The sequence below is a fragment of the Chelon labrosus genome (assembly GCF_963514085.1).
Source record: "Chelon labrosus genome assembly, chromosome: 2".
Lineage (NCBI taxonomy): Eukaryota > Metazoa > Chordata > Actinopteri > Mugiliformes > Mugilidae > Chelon > Chelon labrosus.
In genome coordinates this window covers 28616695-28637693 of record NC_140338.1, presented here as the reverse complement: position 1 = coordinate 28637693, position 20999 = coordinate 28616695, and the positions used below count along the sequence as shown (strand labels likewise).

The 20999-nt window shown below is 40.9% G+C and overlaps 1 protein-coding gene across 7 annotated transcripts in view; it reads right to left on the bottom strand.

Annotated features, from left to right (window-relative positions):
• Window positions 1-13909: 13909 nt before the first annotated feature.
• add3a (adducin 3 (gamma) a) overlaps window positions 13910-20999 on the bottom strand; it is a 99626-nt gene continuing 92536 nt past the window's right edge. For 6 of the 7 annotated variants that reach the window (XM_084561419.1, XM_084561422.1, XM_084561423.1 and 3 more), the window contains 2 exons: window positions 19629-19721; window positions 13910-17731 (listed from right to left, as the gene is read on the bottom strand). In XM_084561419.1, the coding sequence (XP_084417545.1) occupies window positions 17481-17731; window positions 19629-19721 (344 nt within the window). In that variant the 3' untranslated portion in view covers window positions 13910-17480. The remainder of the gene's footprint in view (window positions 17732-19628; window positions 19722-20999) is intronic. The other variant, XM_084561425.1, reaches the window with a different exon arrangement.

Here is a 20999-nt window from a genome sequence, read left to right as displayed (position 1 = left end):
TAGTACATGCTATACAGTCTGCGTGGATTGCATTTGTGTGCGTGTATTTGTGTATGGCAGAGGGCAGGGATAAAGGATGAATTGTGTTTAAGGCTGTGCGCATGAAAACACTGTGTAACTGGAAGAAGAAACGCACAAGAAAAGGTTTTGTGTGGCTGTATGTGTGTGTGTGTATGAGTGGCAGAGTGTAGCAGTACAGTGAGTAGTGGTGAAGCCCCACTCAGCAGCCTGTGAATGGAGGTCAGTGTGACTCTTGAATAGCATTGTAGAGAGAGGAAAACCTGACAGATAGAGGATGAAGCAGCTGCTCATCCATGCCTCTCTTTCCCTTTTTCTTGCCACCCTTTTCACTTTTAACTCTGTGATACTCTCTATTTCCTGCTATGACCTAATGTATTGGGGTGATGCCTCTTAAGCAGCGTTTCACTTCTTAATTTTACCCTCTGGCATACCAGGATTTTTCCCATCTTACCAGGGGTTCTCACAAGCAGTCTGTAGCCTCTGACCCTCGATTCATAATGGCACCTCAGCCTACGTTACTGTGGGGGGCACTACTTGTTACTCCCCTCTTTCTGTTTTTGCTGGTATTGCATGACGCTCACTTGTTCATGACGTAACTTTTCGGAATAAACTGCAAAAAGTATAAGATTAAGAACACATCTGTAATGTTGACCAGAATGGGGTTGGATGAATAAGGCGAGTACCAACACTTTTGTTTTCCCACTTAAAGCACTGCCTTTAACCAGTTGTGTCTGTGACTATTAATTTACTGTCTAGCTGCTACGTGTGAATGTAAGTAGTGTGAATGTGAAGCAGGATACTGGAAGTTCTAGCCGTACATAATCTTTAAGTACGGCCAGAGCTTTCAATATCCTGGATGTACCCTCAATGATGTCCAATAGCAATAGTCCATGTGCTTATTGTACTTAAGTTTAAGCCTTGTGTGTGGAGAGCAGTTTGGGAGATAGGGTGCCTTGCTGAAGGTGACATTTATCATGTACGTAGAGGGAATGGACTCGGTTTATACCTCTGTGGGACATCGACGCAGTAACCTACGCATGTAGCCTATGCCGGCGCAAGCCATTTATAGTTGTCACTCGTCAGTCGACACTCAATTCGAAAACTGCGGAGATGGGGAGGAGCCATAAGGAAGCGGACGAATCACCAGTAACTGGGGTAGTTAGGATGTACATAGGGTTTTGCTGACACCTAGCTCCCAAATCATCGTTTCATTTCACATTCTCCCCTGTGAGATAAAACTGTGCTCCAGGTGAGGCTCGAACTCACAACCTCGGCATCGCTTTGCTGCTGAATACTGTTATATAAGTACCGCGCGCTGACCGATTGCGCCACTGGAGCGTACACTTTGCCGTTTTCGCGAGAGCTACGTCACCTAACAATTTACCTTTTTCAGTCCCATAGGTCGCCACTTGGTTTAAGCTTGGTTTATTCTACTGCGACTGGTCTACGCGGAGCCTACACCATGGGGGTTATATCATCAATTATGCCACTAAAACTAGAAAAGGCGTCTGAGTAGATGGTATGTGGGAACCTGAACAAAGGAGAACTTTCTGTGCTTGTCCGGACGCTGAGTCACGTGATCAAGGAAACGCGCTTTAGACCGATCACAGTCGTTATGGTCTGCGGCACCTGACGCATACCTCTCCTCTACGTGGAGAGGTATGCGTCAGGTGCCTAGGGCGTTAAAATGACAGGGATGATAGATTAAACCTTAGACTCAGCACTGTATGAGATTTGACTGATGACGTTTGGCTGACATCTCCCTCATTATTCAGTTACTTTTGGTTTTGCTTTCTTGTAATAGTTGTATAAATCACTAAGTCGACTCAGTGGCTGAGAAATAACTCTAATTGGCAGTTTAGACTTCTGCATTACGTCGACATAGAGGCTACAGCGACAACGTAGACACCGAATGCAGACCCTACGCAGAGACTAGCGCTGTAGCTTTCCCTAGAAATGCAACTTCTCGGCGCGGCGACGCAGAGCACAAGAGCTGTGATTGGTCCGCTTGGTAGTAGCATATTTCCGTAGTATTTCCGGCTGCTTCTCCATCGAAATTTCCACGAATCTCACAAATTTCACAAAAGTTTCAGTCGCCATTGTGGAAATAGAAACAAATGACTAAATGACTTGCATTAGTTACATGCGTAGGTCCTTGTTTAGGTCCCACAGTAGCCTACCATATAAGTGCCTTAAGTTTAGGCTTCAATTTTTGGTACTTCCAACTTGGAAGAGGCTGGAGAGTTGGAGTTTCTTTTAAGTAAATAAGTGCAATAATCGCACAGTTACCAATTCACATCAGGCACCAAGGAAAGTCTGACGAAAACACATGATGCATAACCAAAATGCAGACCAGAGCAGTGACCAAGGATGCTTGACTCTGGTATGAATGGGTCAAGACCCAAACTGACCCCTGACCGAGCTTCACACCTGGGTTTAATGTTTGTCACAAACTGCTCAGTTGTGGTATGAAAGCGTGAAAAGACCTGAGGACTGGTCAGACGGGGGTGGCAAGCTCTTTCTTGATCCCACATGAAATACAATGTTTTTAGGAGAAAAGAGGTTTCACCAGCAAATGAAGATGATTTCCCTTGAGGGGAGCATGAAATTGCGCAGATTCTGGCAGCATATGTGATTACCATAATTATTTTTTTTCTCCGTATAATGCACTCTACAATAAATCTTACATATAATATTATAAATCAAAATGATATTTAGTGAAAATATGTAACATCTTTTTAAGATTTATTTTTTGCCTTTTCTTTTGTCTTGCCGTTGTGATATTAGCCGTTGCATCATAAATCTTTCCACCAGCTCTGGGTCCAAGTAATATTCATGCAAATGTTCTTGGGAGGAAAAATTGATTTTGATGCATTTATATTCATTTAAGTGTTTGGCTGTCAAACAGGATATTCATTTTTTTAAATGAAAATCACAAAACTCATTTTGATAAAACCCTCAAGCCACCATAATGTCTATTTACTTTGGACGGAAATATCTATAGCTTTGAAGTTTTGATTGATCCGTTTAAATGTGCAGATTTTTATTTTTTTTTCAGATATTGCAAATCATTTTTCATCTGTTTTATCGTCCTAATTTATTTGTGTGCCAGGCACGTGATGACGTCTCTCACGTCGCAAGAAAAAGCTCAAATTCCTCAATGGCATGAAAATGTAAGTGATCAGTATGTTCTTCCTGATTCTTCTTTATGTTTCACATCACCCCTCTGTCTGCTGCACTTTTCCTCCCATGTGCCCTTCCTCTTTATGCACCTCTCCCTCTGCAGCGCTTTGGTCACTGGGGAGTCACACTTCTATCTCCCCTCCCTCCTTCCTTCAATATCCCCCTCTGTTGTTGTTGTTGCCTTCCAAATCTCAGTTGGCAGACTATGGAGGGGCCAAGAGAGACAGACAGAAAGAAATAGACTTCCACCTCCCTGCTAAACCCACCTCACCATCCCCCATTGTTGTTGCTGTCACCCCTCCAAATCTCTGCTGGCAAGCTGTAGACACAAGGAAATAGACAGGGAAGGTTGAGAGAGCCTTTCCCAACAGGAGGAAAGCTCTCAGGACGGCAGGAAATTGCCCATGTTGTTTTTCAGTAATCCTTTTTTAATATCAGGTTTTGGGACAAGGGGGGTGGGAGAGGGTAAGAATGCAGGAGGGAAGAGAGAAAGAAAGAGAGAGACAAAAGAGGGATCCAGGCCAGACAAAACGATTGGCGGCTCCCAGGGGACGAAATGGTGTCTGTGTGTACATAACACACATCTCAAGCATTTGAAATGAATAGTATTATGGGACTCACACAGTATGTCTTTGCTGCTCACTAATATCATTGGTACTGAAATGAATAATGTAAATGAGTTTGGGAAGATTCCTATTTCCTTTTCTTTTAACTTCTACAAATCTCTTTTTCATGGAGCTTGAAAGCATGAAAACAAGTAAGTAAATTAAACAGTACCTACCACACGTTCAGATAACTCTCAGAAAATTCATTTCACGGGATGACTACTAGTCAGTTAGGAAGCTCGTTCATTTAGATTTATAAGCTAAATATTTTTTGTTTGTCTGTCATACTGTCAGTTACTGGTTGGTTTATTTTATGTAATATTGAGGGAGATAGAGGAAGAGGGTTTGTAGTGTAAGCAACAACATGTTTGGACTTGGATTGTTAGCATCACAGAATTTAACAAGGATATAAAAGTTTAAAGTTGCACCAATCAAGCTCCAAAAATCTGTTAAATCAATGCTAAAAAGTTGAATTTATGCAGAACATAAATACAGTAGGTGGCCAGTCTGTTCAGAAAATTGTTCTTGCTAATGAGACTGTCATTATTAGCGTCTTTTTATTATATCCTACAACTTATGGATTTCCTCCTCCCTCAAATCAATTAATGCAGCTTTACCAACAAGCACCAACGACCTTGTGGTTTCCTTTCATTGAGATAATGAAAATCAAAGACACAAATTAAACAAATTAAAGCTGAAGTAGTCGATGTTTTTATGCTAACAACTGACCAGATGACTGTGTAATGTGAGATCTGTCTTGGAATAAAATAACAAAACACAAATAATTATCCCCTGACTTTACTGTTTCCCTCAACTTTATGGAGAGTCTCAAAGCTCATTGTTTTAGTTTGAAAGGACTCAACTTTAGTGTTTTGGATCGCTCTAACTACCACCATCAACCTGCAAATAACAGCAGGCAGTTTTTGTTTTGTCAGATAAACCCCGCATAATCCGTACAAAAAATAAAAAATAGTTTGCTAGCTGGTGAGCAGTAGTAACAGTACCTTCAGAAGAGTAACTGTAAATATGATTAATTGTAACTATTGGAGTGAAATTTTACCTGGTGGCACAGAATCACACCACCAAATGAAGGCTAATAATGTTGCTTTGTTTTTGACAGATTAGTTAATTCAGTCCAAATCTTTAATGCTGATAACAAGTCAGTTTAGTTTTTGCACAGAACTTCTTCTGCTGTTCAAAAGTGCTACGTTAACTCACCAAGACAGACTTGTTTTTGCGCTTTCAAGACTTCAAATTCAACTTCCAAAAAGCCAAAACATTCCTTCACAGGCACACTTCACTCCATATTTCAAGGCTAGATAAGTGTGGGCTCGCACTGATAAAGGGGAGAACGATCTGTGCCTGCATTCTCGGCCATTAATCTGTGTCACTTAAGGAAATCCAAGCCTCCCATTAGCTTTCCATTGTAGAGACAGTGGCTGACACAAAAGAGGAGGATCAGGCCACAAGACACAACTCACAGTAGTCTGGTTGTACCTTATTGACCCCCTTTATGGCAGATGCACCCCTTTTGTGGAGGAGCGGCATCTGTCTGAGCTGCCTCCCTCTCCACCCCCCACTCCCTTTTCTTCATTTGGGTGTGGCGGATGGAGAAGGGAATGAAGAAAGGAAGGATGGAAGAAAAGGGAGGGAAAAAGAAAACGAAGCAGTCTCTTTATTAAGGCATTGTCAGCAACACGCACATCACCCCCTTTTCAGGATGCCTCGTGACCCTGGTATTGAGCACAAAGGTGATACTATAAGCCCATACAGCACGCACACACACACAAAAACACACACACCGACACACACATGTGCACATTATTTATCTTGCAGAAGTTGAACAATTGCTGGATTCCTGGGGGCCAGAGTTGTATAACCAAAGTCAAAAAAGAGCATGAATTTAAAACCTAATTCATCTTAGTTAACCCAGACATTCATAATATTTCTTGTTTAAAATATTTCAGCGAAGAAGTAATACATTGCCCCAACACACCCAGGTTGTGTTTACATCTAGTTTAGGTAACTTAAGAAGCCAGCATGATTCTCGAAAGTGGTCAAATTATTCAAATAAATAGTTTTGTTCCAATAATATTAATCATCAATGGCAGCGAGCTGGAAGCTTTTCATAAAAGATTGGAAGTGTAAAAACATTTCTCTGTGTTGTTTGTAACACTAACACTTTGTGACTTTTGCATTTCAAGCATGCGGCACTTAAATATGTGTCGTTCCTTTTAAATGTATCTTCTTCAGCGCCGTGGCCAGCTGTCTTAAAGAAGCTCTTAGAGGCTTGTGTGTGCACTTTAAATAAAAAGTCCGGTGTGCATGATTTAGGAGGATCTAGTAGTCAGTGGGTCCTCTTTCACAGAAGCCATCATGTTAAACAGTGTGTTTTTATGTTGAATTGGAACCACTGTAGGTCACTACAGGTTCTACATGCTTGGAAGGGCAATGACATTTAGCTGCAATCTACAAACTGAACACTAGATATCACTAAATTCTATATGGTGGTCCTTTAAGCACCCATTTAAAGGTAAGGACGTGTTAAAATTTAAGTAGTCCATCTTAACAATCTACATCAAGATCAATTGTTATTGGGAAACGAAGTCCCTTGTTTATTTGGCAACTAGTTACTTCGGGTAACATCAAGCGGATTTTTAGGTCCCATAATTCTTCGGAAGCCAACACTCCTTCAAGGTAGGAAATTTAAACCCAGGTCAGAAATGGCAATCCACTATTAAGGTTGCAACTATTGCATGGAAATGTAAATGGCTGAATGCTAAACCCATGAAATATTTAAACTGGGCAAATGAAAAGTTTGAGATTACAACTTTTACCATATTGATTTCTGGCCTCATCAGAGTCTCGGATTATCCAACTTACTTATATGTTTCAGTACATTTTCACGCAATCACGCATCCTTTTAGACCAATTTTGCCCAATAAAGTCCTGTCTAGTTCAGTCGAGTCAAATCCAGTTCAGCTACAATTATTCCAATCCAGCCAGCCTTAGGCGAGTTTCATTGACTGGAGTCATGATCAAGGCAATCAAACCCAATGCGGTTTAGCCTACTTTATCCAGCTTCAGTCCAAGTCAGCCGCGTGGCCCAGTTTAGCTTAGAACGGTCAGTTCATGCCCTCATCATAACCTGCATGACAACACTAGCGCAAGCCTGGATCAGCACATTTAAGATCTTCTTCTGTCACTTCCTTCCTGGATCCCTGGATTCTGGTGATAAGGAAGTTATGTAGTATGCAGTGTGTGTGTGTGTGTGTGAGAGAGGTTGACAAGCGACTATAGATCACAATCAGTAGCCCTACTTCTCCTTTTTTCTGCTGAGGGTGCACAAACACACACACACAAGCACCATTCTGCCATCCCCTTTGTAAAAGAACATTGATTTGTAAAACAGCAATATTAACAAATGATCAGGTCACAGTGAGGACACGGCTCTGACACTCGTCAATACACTTAGAGGTCATAAAATGGACAAATTACATATGTGAGAAGAGAGCAGTAATGACACTTTAATCAACATTACATGTGTGTTTGGTATCAAATAAAAGACAGGATTATAAAAAAGAGCAGAAGTTGAGTCTACACCACTACTTTATTGAATCCTTGACGAACAAAAAGGAAATAGGATGACATTGATCTCCAATGCAGGATTAGATTTCCAGTAGGGAAAGGTTGTATGTCTCATTGTACCACAGAATATGGGCATATAACAGAGTGGCCTATATATACCCCATAGCAGGGAGTCAGTGTCTAGGAGAACAAATGTTAGTGTGGCTAAATGCAATGTATGCTACTAATTCCTCCCAGCAGTTGCCAAATTTCTCACAAAGATCTTTTAATTGTGAGACAGTATAAAGCGGCTTTCCATCTAATTTCAGAGCAGAAGTAAGTGGGAGGCCCTGCATGTTTTTGTTTTATGGGTTTTGCGTCCCTCACAGATCAAACACGTATTCACTTCCCCTCTTTGTTGACGACTACTCATTATTTCCCCTACTGCTTTGTGGCATAGCTACAGTGTATATTTTGTTTTATTCTACATTGAATTATGCTTCTTCTGTGTACTTTGTACAAAGACTCCTATTTCAACCAAGAGAGGCGTCTTTCCGAGTGAGCAGTAAAGATTTAAATTACTGAATGTGCACAATGAGAGACATGTTATTTCTAATTGTCGTCCTATGTGATCCGAGGGGGAGAGGGTAAGGATGTGCTTAGTGTAGGAAACACCCCCAGGTCTAGACACCGGTGGTGGTGGTGAGAGAGAATGCTGGAGATCTGCATGTTATGACGAGAGGACTCATATGCAGTGGTTAAATCTGAATGGTTAAGCAGAGAACTCCCATAGTCATTTATTTAGAGAAATTAGAAGTCAGAGACAGTTGTGAATGAGTGAGGATAGTCTTCCTGATTGAACTTATGCTGTAAACTATATACTTAAGCTATATGTATGCTCTTCTTCACACAAACATGTTCCAGACAATGCAATACAAATCATTTAGGTTAAGAGAGCTTAAGATCATTCAAAGAGTGGTGTAGAGCCTCACATGTTTGACATGTGTATGAGTAAAAGATGAGTCAAAGCAATCTTAAAAATACATTTTAGAACTTTTCTTCTACGTGTCAAGGGGAAATTATCTTTCTTAAAGTACATACAGTGTTAGCGCCTTTTAGCACAAGGCTTGTTTTTTTTTTTATGGCTTTCCAACTGTAAAACAAATTATATCCCTTATATTATATCCATCCATTGCATTATATCCTCAGAACCAGAAAGCAGTCAGGCTAACATAGCAACTAACTGCTGAACATTTAGCAGCTAAAAGGGGCCAAGCATTTCACTTAGTAAAGTAAGTATTTACTTACTTAGTTGTAAGTAAATAATGACCATTTTTTGGATGACCAGAAACAGAAGCATGACTCCAAATAAATGATAAAAATGTTGCTTCTGCAACTGCAAAATGGGATAACAAGTTAGATTTGTCTTGCTAACAAATATCGGCACACGTGACATTGTGCAGCATCTTGGAGACCAACTAAACTCGATCCTAAGCCTCATTGTAATACCTGATGAGTTCTCTATTCCTGCTTGAATTGTTTCTGGAACAGGGAGATGGAATAAGGGTTTGCTCTGTCTACTCCACGCATTCACTTGGTATTGCAGCGTCTTCAGAAGGCGAGGTGGAATAGTGGTTATGGCAAAGGACTGCTACTCCATTGTGGTATGCATGCATGGGCTCAGATCTCATTCTCACCAAGATCACAGAATAAGTCTTAATCTCTGGCTCTACATAATTATGTATCACTGTAAAGTCTTTCCTATTGGTTGGGGAAGTTCTGTACCACATGCTGAAACAAGTGTTTATGAAACCAACTGAACAGATTTCCATTTTTCCATCTTGTTGCTCGGTCTGAAAGTAGAATCTGCCTTTCCCAGCCAAACTAGGTTTGAGACCACCGACATGGCGATCACAAACTTGTTTCTCAAACCGCCTGGCATCGTTCTGGGCAGCATTGTGTCCCCTGTCTTTGAATGATCACAGAGATTATGTTGCTCAGCGAAATTCTTTGTCTTGGCTTCCCAAAGAACATCTGCTACGTTTGTCAAAAGCCCTCAATAAATTAAAGATTAACGGACAATGCTTAAGATCTTTACCAGTTCACAGGACAAAATGTATATAATACATCTTTGAGGATTTGATGGAGCAGTTCATCAATAGCAGTGACTCCACAAACTCCCAACAAACAAACACTAAAACACTGACTTGCACTTTTAGCCTGCTCAGTAATAGAGGACAGTGTTGTGAAGCCAACAAAGCTAATAACTGAGCAGCATTATAATATAATTCTTGGTGATATCTATTACCACATCATTACATGCTTTCACTGGAGCTCTTATTATTTCCCGCTGCAAAAATCTGACTCTTAATTATCACTGGGGCTTTGCTAACAGAACAAGCTCATTTTAGGTCACAGATTCCTTAAGATTTTGATGTAGCACTGCAGGGTGCCATTGCATTTAATTGAAAGAGTAATTAAGATTAGTAGGGTGAGGTATTTACAAGAGTATTTTTCTATTGCTTTCATATCAGAATGACAGTAGTAAATGTGAAGCTTCAGCCATAAGCTGGTAGGAAATCTGTGAAATGGTACTAAAATATACCTTCCAAACCTAACTTTAAGCAAGATATGTCTTGTTAGAGGAAGCGTAAACATGACAATTTGTGGTTTGGGGTGGGGTTTATGTCCCAGACTGTTTCTTGTCCCTCAGCCCATGACTTCCTGGAGTCTTGTCACTGTAGGTGACCTGTTTATACTCAACAGACAGCCTTGAGAGTGGCATCAGTCTTTTCATCTAACCCTTGGCATGAAAATAAAATAAGCACATTTACTAAAGTGTGTCTTTTAATTCACTGCTGAGCCACCCCGCTAAAGATACATTAAGACATTGCACTTGTTGCATAAAAGAGCTCATATCAGGAAAAAAGATAACGCTATTTTCGATATGACACTCTGGGGGCATCATGTTCTCTCTCACACTTGAGTCGTCTGACATGAGAAAATGTACCCGCAGCGTTTTGTATGACTGTGTGTGGGTGGTCCCGTGGGGTGTGCGTTTGTGCTCAGACCTAACTGACCCCTTATGTTGTTTGTCAGTCCCTAATTCATCCCAGTGGCATTGCTGTATTCTGTGGTAACGGTGACGCTCAGACTAGAGAGGTGTCTAGCCGGCTATATCGGGGTGGGGTTGGTTGGGTGTTTGTGTGTATATGGGAGAGGGGGGTTGCTCCCCACCCCCCTCCAAAAAAAAGAGGCCTATCATGGTTGCCACACACTCCCGTAGCAGAGCATCCATCTGGACACATGTAGGCTCATTGTTTTGACACTCACAGCGTGGAGCAGTCTGGAGAGGAGAGGAGAAACCCCACTTCACCTCTTTTATTATCCTGACCATGATGCAATAGGGTGCATGTGTGTATGATGCATGTGTGTGTGTATCTTTGTTGGTCTGTGGAACATTTGTAACACTTACTTTTTGAAAAAAAAAAAAAAAAAAAAGATATTGACTGTTTCAACCAAATTAGACAAGTTCTTGAAACCACAGAGTTCCTTTATATTTTTATGTGTGGACTGTTTAACTTCATTTGTTTTCCTGAACTGTCAGTATACTACAGCATGGCTGAAATAAACATTGTTTAAAATAAATAAATAAATTGCACTTGGAGCATACACAGTGTGCAGACCATTTTTTCAATATATATCCTTTTTGTCTAGCACCTGAACTATTTTATTTGGATGTGCGCACCCGGATCCACTTTTTGAAATAAACATTGTACCAATTAAAACACATTTTCCACTTATCATGATGAGTGAAGCGATATGAAACATTATTGATCCCCAACCTAATTTCCTAAGGGGGATCAATTGTTTCACCTCCTCTGTCCGCCTTTGTCTTTCCATAGTTAGGTTAATATATGCTTAGCAGTTTGCCAAAACATACAGATGTTATGGTTATGTGATGAATATGGTCTTGAAGTGACATAGCGTCACATCCAAACTGAAGAGAAAGGTGTTGGAACTGGTACCATTTTCATACGTAGTCTATTTTCTATAGCACACAAACATGGTCATATTTTCAGGGGCTCATATACGCTGGACCCACAGACAGAGTTCTCCTTCACAGTGCTTTGCCAGGCTTTTATTGCAGCAGTTTCCAGTTGTTGGTGTTGGTTTGTGAACCCCTCTACCTTGCAGTGAAATGACCAACATGGTAACTGCAGAATCTTCAACTTCTTTACCTTCAAGAACTCCTGAGTTGCTTATTTTTTTGGGCGATTGTCTGTCTGTACTCTGAAGTGCTGTCCAATCATTGTTGCTTCATTTGGTTGAACCAGAGCAGACAGCATGTCCCTACACATCGATAAACACTAGTGACAAAGTATTAATGGAAGTCAAGCATGCTCATGCCATCACAGGTGTGTGCTTCAGATCTAGGACCGTTCCAAACCTTCTCCATGATTCTTTTTTTTCTTTCCATCGTTCTGGTACAAGCTGATATTTGTTTCATGCATTCAAAAGATGGGTCCAGAGAATGTGGTTCCAACTGCTTTGGCTTTTTTTTTTTTTTTTAAAGCTTAGTTTAATGTGGTATTCACATTCTTGAGGCTTATGAACAGTTTCCATCTGTGATGAACCCTTTAGTGTAGATCTTCATATATAGCAGGCATGGATAGTGACATGTTTAACACCCACAGAGTGTTCTTCATTTGGCAGGATGTTGTGAAGAGTTGTTATTTAGCAAGGAAAGGACACCCAAAGATCATCCATCCCTGCTGCCTTCTGTTAATGTCAAGGCCTTTTATGTTGCTGCGTTCTCTTTTTCTCAGAACGGATCAAACTGTAGATTTGCCCACTCCTATTCTCTCTCTCTGGCGGATTTGCTTTGTTTTTTTATTTATTTATTTATTTGTTGTGGTTCACAGCTACTGTTTAAAATTGCAGATTCCTTTTGGTGAATCAGCTTTTGAGTCAACTGTCCAACATTAATGAGCACTAATTCCCCCAGTCTGGACGTGAATTCACTCGAATTAAACCTGAGTCTGCACTACCCCATTTTCCTATATAACTGTTACTTGAATAAACAGCTAAGACAACAACAGCAACAAAATAATATGTCCGTGTCCTAACAGCTATGGATCTATAACTGTACATGAAAGAGTTAAAGAAAGAAGACCAAACATAAAATCAGCACTGGACTTCATGTGTGAAATGAGCGAACACATGTTAGATTGAATTAAAGCCATTCATTTCCACCACGAGACACAGCGGATAGCTCGTACAGTTTTATTGTTCATAACAGGACGGTTGCCAAATAAAGTGCTGTATATCACATTCACTGACGCCAGGACAGGATTACAGAGTTGTAAATACTATATATGGAAGCTACACCAGCAGCATGTTACAACATAGATGATGCTGGAAAACAACAGAGGAAAAGAGATTCAAACAATAGTTTCTCTCATTTCATTCTCAGATTTCTCCATCAGCCTGACATTCATCATTTAAAGATGTGGTACACTATATGCTAACTAGTTTAAAACATGTAATATGCAATGAAGTGATACAGTATTGGTGGACACTAAGTATGGTTTCCCTAGAGGAGGCTGAGGTGCTGATATAAACCCAGCAACTTCTTTAAGATCTCTAATATCATCTAAAAAGAGACATCATAAGAAGTGTAAGACAGCCCACAGTGGACGTCCTCACCAAAAGTATCTGTAGCAGCCTAGATCTGAATTTTGGGAAAACATCTGAGGTCGCGGCAGAAAGATGAGAACAGATTTGGAGGCAGAAGTGCTTCTAGACCTTGATCAAAATGAAAATATTCAGTAAACTGGCAGCTCTGAAAGACCAGAGACTTATAACAGGGAAGTTAGTGCACACCGTCATGACGCCAGGTTTGCATATCTTGATTGATTTTGCATCTTTACGATATAAATGCAGTCAAGGCACAATGGCTGCTCAGAAGCACACACTTGTGGCCCTGTGGCTGGAATGCGTCGTGCTAACAACTTTTTGACGGTCAAATAAACATCTGTGGACACAACAAAAGAAACTTAAACGAAAAAGAAGTCATTCAGTACCAGAATAGAGCGATTTTTGAAGCAGCCGTTCTAAAGCTTTTTTGGATTTGATCCCTTGGATGATAACCCTCACCAAAATGAAACTGCCATACAAGTGTTTTGTAGCTCCAGAACAAGCTGTCTGAGACTTGATACTGTCCTCTAAGCGATGCCACTTGAAGCAGCATTGGATGGGACTGAAGATTTTGTTTGAAAATTAAAAAGATTTGAAGATCTGAAGACATTTTCAGTTGAGGCGGACAGCTCTAGGATAGATTAGCAAACTACAGCCATAACACAACAAAGTCTCCAATGGGAATGTTGGTTATATTGCACTTTGGGTAATGTAGTTGTCATGTTTCCAGGTGTCAAGAGGGATACTGCCTCTTGGTTCTTTTGCATTGCTTTGATTTTTTTGTACATCATGAGTCACATAAATATATGTTAAACCAGTGTAGTACTGTCATATAATAGTGTATATGAAATCTCACAGGATGCACGATTGTGGGTAGTAAAGTGAGTTAGTTAAGGCATTTCTCCTTGTCAGATTGTTTAATTGTATGCATTTATTTTGAGAAAAGTTTGAAATATTAAAATACATTGTGCCGCTCACAAGGCTGGGAGCCTGTGGTTTAAAATATGAAATCAAAGTACACAGGAGTATTTATAGCACACCGGTAAAAGAATAGCTTTCATGTCCAAAGAAACGGCTCAGTTTCCAGCAATGTATAGTGTACCCACTCAATGGAAAGATCACCTTACATACGTCTGATGCTGTATATTCCACAGGCGAACGCTGTCTTTTAATGGCCATAGAGTCATCAGCAGTAAATGTCTGTGTGCCTTTGCTCCTCACTTTCTATACTTTCCCGCGTCTGTTACGATTATATCACATTCTCATTTTTTTTTATCCGTACTATTCACACATACACTGTATACATTGTCATGTTTACACCTTCAATAAAGCTAGCCAAGGCACTGTCCTGTAGTCGGCGTATTCCTGTAAGTAAATATACTGTAGGTCCTTCTATGTGGCAATATTCTACATTACCGTTAAATCATTTTAAAAAAGCAGCCTTAGGTTATTCACACTGTGAACAGAATTGCTTCATCATGTAACTAATCGATTCATGATAATGGCAAAGTAAAATGAATGTATGGATTATGTTGAACTCAAACCATGACATGAGTTGTGGCGTACAAACGTGAAGAATGAGCTTCCATTTCTTAAAATACAGTTTTATTTGTGAATTTACACGGATTAGCAATACATCTAAAAGCAACTCCATTAGATAACCATTTATATAGGATTTTCACAGGTCACAAAGTAGCTTGGCTCATTCTGGCATGCCAAAGCAAAACTCGTTCTTTTTTTAATTTTTTTTTTCTTCTTCTTCTTCTTTTTTTTTTTTTTTTTTTAAAACCGAAAATAAAAGCTGGATAGAGAGGCATTAGTAGAGCAAGGTGCAAACAGTCTGAAACATAAAGAGGAGAAAATAAAAAGGATGCAATGCACATTCAGTTCATCCAGGAGCAATTTCTGCTCATAAAATGGTTAATAAAAAAAAGGAAAAACAAAAGCCTAGAGCTCTCTGCAAACTAAAAGAGGAGAGTGTATTGTGATACAAATGGAGGATGGGGGAAAAATAAAAACGAAAATTTTCCAGGAGCAAAGATGTTATGAAAAAAGAAAAGACAGTTGAGTGATAAAAACATGGTGCGTTAGTGTCAGGTTGTCCTTGTCCCCTTGCCCCTCTCGACTACACACACATATGCACTTCCATTTCCAAACTCACACCTCCCTTCTTCACCCTTCAGTCGTGTGACCTCGGCTCTTTGCCCAGAGCCAGAGGCGATCGTTTAACACAGCTAAAGATGCGGCCCCTGGAACCTTACCGCCCTCCCTCCAAATCCAATACTTCACATTGCTAGCTGGGATATTGGTACATGTGGTTAAACTGCACGAGGGTGGGTGGGTGGCTGGGGGGGGGGGGGGGGGGGGTTATGTGGCAACCCATCACACTTTGGCTTTGCAGAGTTCAACCATGGGTCATCTGACAGTTACAACTCGATCTTGTTTACAATAAAAATTACATGAGGGGAGGCTTCAGAAGCTCAAAATAATGACTCGGCTGGAAGAGCGATCGAATAAAGAATAAAAACGGCCTTATGACCTCCCTATAATGTTCCAGTTCTTGGAGGAAATAAATGACAATTTAAGCAAGAAAGCTGTTGTGAATGTAGCTAAGGGGGGAAAAAATAAAATTTTTGGTAGCCTGAGGGGTGTCGATGCAGTCACTGGGGTGATTTAACAGAGGTCTTGTTCGGGTCCGTGCCGCCTGAGCAGGCAGTTGAGAATCGTAAACCTTTGTCTTATTAAAATAACGGAGAAAAAAAATTACAATATGGCTTTGAGAACACACACGCAAACACAGCAACACACCAAACAACCACCAAGACGTCTCCACTCCACGACCCATTAGCCTCAGTTGATAGTTTGACGTAGCATTTCTGCAAACAAAATAAAAACCCAACCAAATGAAAAACAATATTTGAGAAGTAGAAATCTTTTTGTGACACCAATGAAAGATTATTCAGTCTTTCTTTCTTCGTTCGACTCACTTTCGGGGTCCCAACCGTTCTCCGACACTGCGCCTCGCTCCCTACTTGCACAACGTTTACCAAACACTTCGCAGTCTCCTTCACTGGTGAAACCACCTGCAACTAACATGTGTTATATGCCACAAGAAAAGTGCTGCACAATACAATAAGAAAAATATATATAGTTAAAAATCTATAGCCAACATATCCAGTTTTCATATATCTGTGTTATATAGTAACTTTGTGTACTCTGAGGATTACAATATAATTTGAGCAATCAGGCATCACTACAGACACACAATCAACCAAGTAAGTTCGGTTCTTGCAAAAAGAGAAAACATGCGTAACGTTGGTACATATTCTCTGGAGAAGCCTAGAAACGAGTACAAAACCCAGTCGACTAATAACAAATTTGTGCTCAATCAAAAAGATCCAATTTCATGAGATGAAAAACTACAAACAAAGTAGCTTTACTAAAATGAGATTGCCTTTTCTCTCCATTTGATTTGGCAAAAAATAAAAAATAATAATTGAGATGACGAGAACAAGATGCTACATAAATATTCTGAGTTGTGATAGACTGTCAGCATTCAGCCTCACTATCTCTAGTAACCCTTTAACATCAGCTGAGGAGAAAGTTTGTACCAAAAGCCTGAAGCAGCTTGAAGAATGCGAGGGAGCCACACGGCAGAGGGATCTCCTCTCACCGTTAATAAATCAACACCAACCCTGCGGCTGTTTTTCTGAGACCACCTTCCAGTGTGACTTGAAATCTTATGTGGCCTGCGCAGAGTCAGGTGAGCGGAGAGTTTAAAAACGAAACCTTAAAGAGACAGGGGCGTCTTCACGGGAAAGAAAGGGTTTAGTTTCAACTTGTGCAGTCTCACGACACTCGCGCTGCAATCCAGTCGTTTCATAAAAGTCGGATTTTGAAGCAAGAAATACGCAAGGTGGTTTCAAGTTCTGTTTTCGGCTCAGGAAAAAAGAAAGAAACACAGAGGGAGCCAGTTATTCAGGGTTTAAAGGGCCTCATGTGACACTTCCAAGGAGCCCTGTTAGAGCACTGCATAAGCGATCAGGTGATCAGAACACCTGAACAAGTCACCCCGTGCCTGCTGCAGTTTTAATCTGTGGACCAATACACCCACCCCAACATCTCCCAAATATTCCTGTCTTGTTGCAGAAGGAGAGACCTTTTTCTTTTTTTTCATTACAACACACTATTTTTTTTCGAGAAATCCTTTCCTCTGCCTTTTGCACATAAAACCTTTTTGTTAAAAAAAAAATCAAATAAAATTAAAAACATAAAAGGACATTTAAAACAAAGTAAAAACATAGACGTTAAACAGAAAAGCGGGCTGCTGCCCCTCTTTCTTCTTCCAGGCGGACGCTCTTCCTGTCTGCCTCGCCCTTGCTGCTTGTTTTTTTATTTTCTTCCTCAGGCCTCCGTCTTCTCTTTCTTTTTGTTCTTCTTCAGGAAGGACGGGGTGCGGAACTTCTTCTTCTTCTTGGTGTTGGGCGACTTGGAGGGAGAGCTCTCGGGGGAAAGGGCCTCCTCGATCTTCTCGCCGGAGCGCACCGTGATCTCCACGCTCTCCACGCTGGTGGTCAGCTGGCTGACGCGCTTCGACAGCTCCTCATCCACGTCGCCGTGGTCGCCTTTGCCGTTCATCAGGCCCGTGTGGTTCTCTGAGGGGAGGAGTCAGGCACAGGTTAGGTGACATTAAAGCTACCACAACTATGTCAACATGACCACAATACTTTATTTCCATAACCCTCATCAAAGCTGTATCTTTTTGCATGAGGAATATTATAATTATTATTATATTATAAGTGTTCATTGACTGTCTGATCTACCACACATTAATTCATAAGAACTTCTGCTTCCCACACAGTTACACACTGTCCCCGTGCTCCACATATTTCATAATATCCCTGTGACCTGATAGCCCAGAGAGCCTGTCCTCCTTTCAACTCAACAAAACAGGGCTTTGAGCAGCAGACCACACCCGCTCCCTTAATGACTGTTCACGTAACAGGCCTACCAGGGCCACGTCCCTTTCTCTGGGTTGCAAATGCAGGTTAGGGAATCCAGGGCGCCGGTATCGTGTTGCTACACTAAACCACTAAAACAGCAATGACTTCTCTGGTTATTTTAAACAGCAGCCTGTAGAACAATTGACCTGGTTTGAATACAGCAACTCGCTGACCTCATATCGGCGTTGTCAGAGAATATGGGTCCCCTGAGCCGGTGTGCCGCCGTGGGTTAATTGTTATTGTGTGGTTTCTGCATGTTTGAGCTGGAAGGAAGCTGACAGGAAGTCAATCCCATAGTGTCATTATTTACAACTTGTAAAGAGGCCTCTGTGATCTTTGGGATTCTTGGAAGTACACCAACTGGTTTCAAATGTCAGAGGCAAAAAAAAAGTATGTGTGAATAGATGAAGTATTGTAGATCTAAATGCCAGCAGGAGGTAAGACCTGTCGGGCAGGTCTGTGATGTTACACACCAAGAAAATGATTTGTGTTATGATACTTCCTTAGCAACCCTCCAAAATCCAGTGATTTTTTTGTTGTTTGAGAAAGACAAGCATTTGCTCTTGTAATAGAAGATAAATAAAGGATATTAATACCTTCAGGCTCACTATAGACCTCTACTATAGGCATTAAGTATGGAGCTGCAGCCTGGATGAGTTCAGTTTAGCTTAGCATAAAAACAGTAAATGCAGTTTTTCACGGAAAGCCACAAACTGCACTTTATGCTCACGTCTATGTGCATGCATTTAACATATGAGGTACAAAGTGATCATTTGCACATTGTACATGATCATTTGCTGGCAGCACGTCTGAAATGCTCTAAAAAGCTTCCACTTTCTACGTCCTGCTATGGTAAACTTCTGTCTCCTGACACCAGCTGCAAACGTGCGTCTTGTAGAGCAAAATGCTGAATTATACCTTTCAACTCAAACCCAGCCCACGAGGAGCAAACACAGCTCTGTGCCATGTATATAAACTCCACAATGACTAGTAAATGAGGGAGCCGATACTGAGATCACAGACGTCCCTTGAATGCACCACAAAAGAAGATTCTGTAAACACTTCATGTAAAGCAATAGATTTGCTCTTGTGATGGATTATTTGTCTCAAAGACACCGTTCTTACGCTGAAAATGAGTCTGTATGTATTCTTAGACGTTTAAGATATAAATTAAGGGTTTGAGAAGCGGTCAGTAATCATTTAAAGTCAGTAAGCACTTAAACGGTTTGATCTATCTCTTCCTCAGGGTAAGGATACTGTTTCATAAACTCCTGCTGTAGTTTGGAATGAAAAATGGACACATTAGATATTAAATGTGGATGGGACAGTCTTTTGCAGTTGATTAATATGGCTGGCTTGTTTTTACGTGAAAAGTCATTAGTACAGTATTGACTTATAAGACAGGTCAGCAGTTAAAGCCCTGTATATTGCAGTTAAATTTACACCATCATGCTCATACAAAAACACACATTAAAGATGAACAGAAATGCAGTAAAGATTACTGTGTAAAAAAACCCTCTCTGTCTCTCTCTCTTTGAGTGAGTGATACCTTCTTTAGCTGGAGTGCTTTGCGGCGACTGGGTGAGAGACAGAGACTGAGAGAGAGTGGAGCCGTCGTCGGAGGTTAGCTCGTGCTCGCCATCTGCAGGGAGGGTGGGGAGGGGGAGGGTGCAAGGGACGGGTGAGGGGATTGCAGCGTGGTGTAGGGGGGGGTTGAAGTGGAGGGATGACAGCAGGGGTGAGTGGGATGAGAGGTTGGAGGGATTTGTGACGAAGGGTCAGGGAGGGAGTGAGGGAGGGGAGGGTTTGAGAGATTAGTGGTAACATACACATGTTAGAATCAGGCCATGCACAGCTGTTTTTTTTTCCCCAAAAAATTTCCAAAATCCGTTTCTGCTGATCATCAGAGTGCCATCACTCACCGCTGGTGGCTGAGCATGCACTGTAACATTTTGTTGAGCTTTAATATCCCAGTGACTGGACGGTTGCTCTGAACAGCCACAGTAACTGAACAGTGGCAATCTAGAAGTAAGTGTCTGTTAATTCACGTCGACTATAGTCACAATATACTGTATGTATATACAACATGTACAAATGAGGGTGACTGAACCCATGGCCCACTGATGAAAGAATTGCAATAGTAATTTATTTGCATTATAATAAACTGCAAATGCAATGCATTTGTCTGTGAGCTTAATGCTATTGTCTACAAACTAGTGTCCTGTTTTATTCTTTTTATGATGGAAGATTAGTTTGAATCGTTGCAGGAAGTAATGGAACTAGAAGGAGCGGCCACAGTGAGATGTTAACTCCTTCCAGTGTGTCCTGCTGTTCACAGACTCATGCCACGTGCAGGATAAAATCTGATCTCAGTTGCTCACAGAACGATAGAAAACGACAAATTATTGCCCAACTTTTTTATTAAAATAAAAACTGTTTGTTGTTTCAGCTTTTTGTCTCCCATAGTATTACACCTCTATTGGTGTTACCACCAGTACCTACAGGTCTCAGACAGACGCAATGGGAATGATTGTGAGATTGCCACTGTAGCTACTGCTGCAACACAGCAACTGATGGAGCATGAAGAGAGACTGCATAAAAAGTCAAAGCTCACTGATACACCAGTATACATCAATACAATGTTATGTCCAAATAGTGTATCCAAGAGTACTAAAAGAAGAGGAAATAATGAATCACCTGTAGTTTTAGCGTCTCATATGTGATATGAAAAGCTTTTCAAAACCAACTTTTGTAAGAACAGCAAACAAATGTCACGGCCTAGCTCAGCACCAGCAGCCTCATTAGCTCTAAACACTGATTAGTGTGAATGAACGACATTCTCATATCACTTAACGCATTCATTAGCACGTTCGGGGTTACACATTCAGCCGTCAGTCATTCACGGCTCCTTCAAGAACAG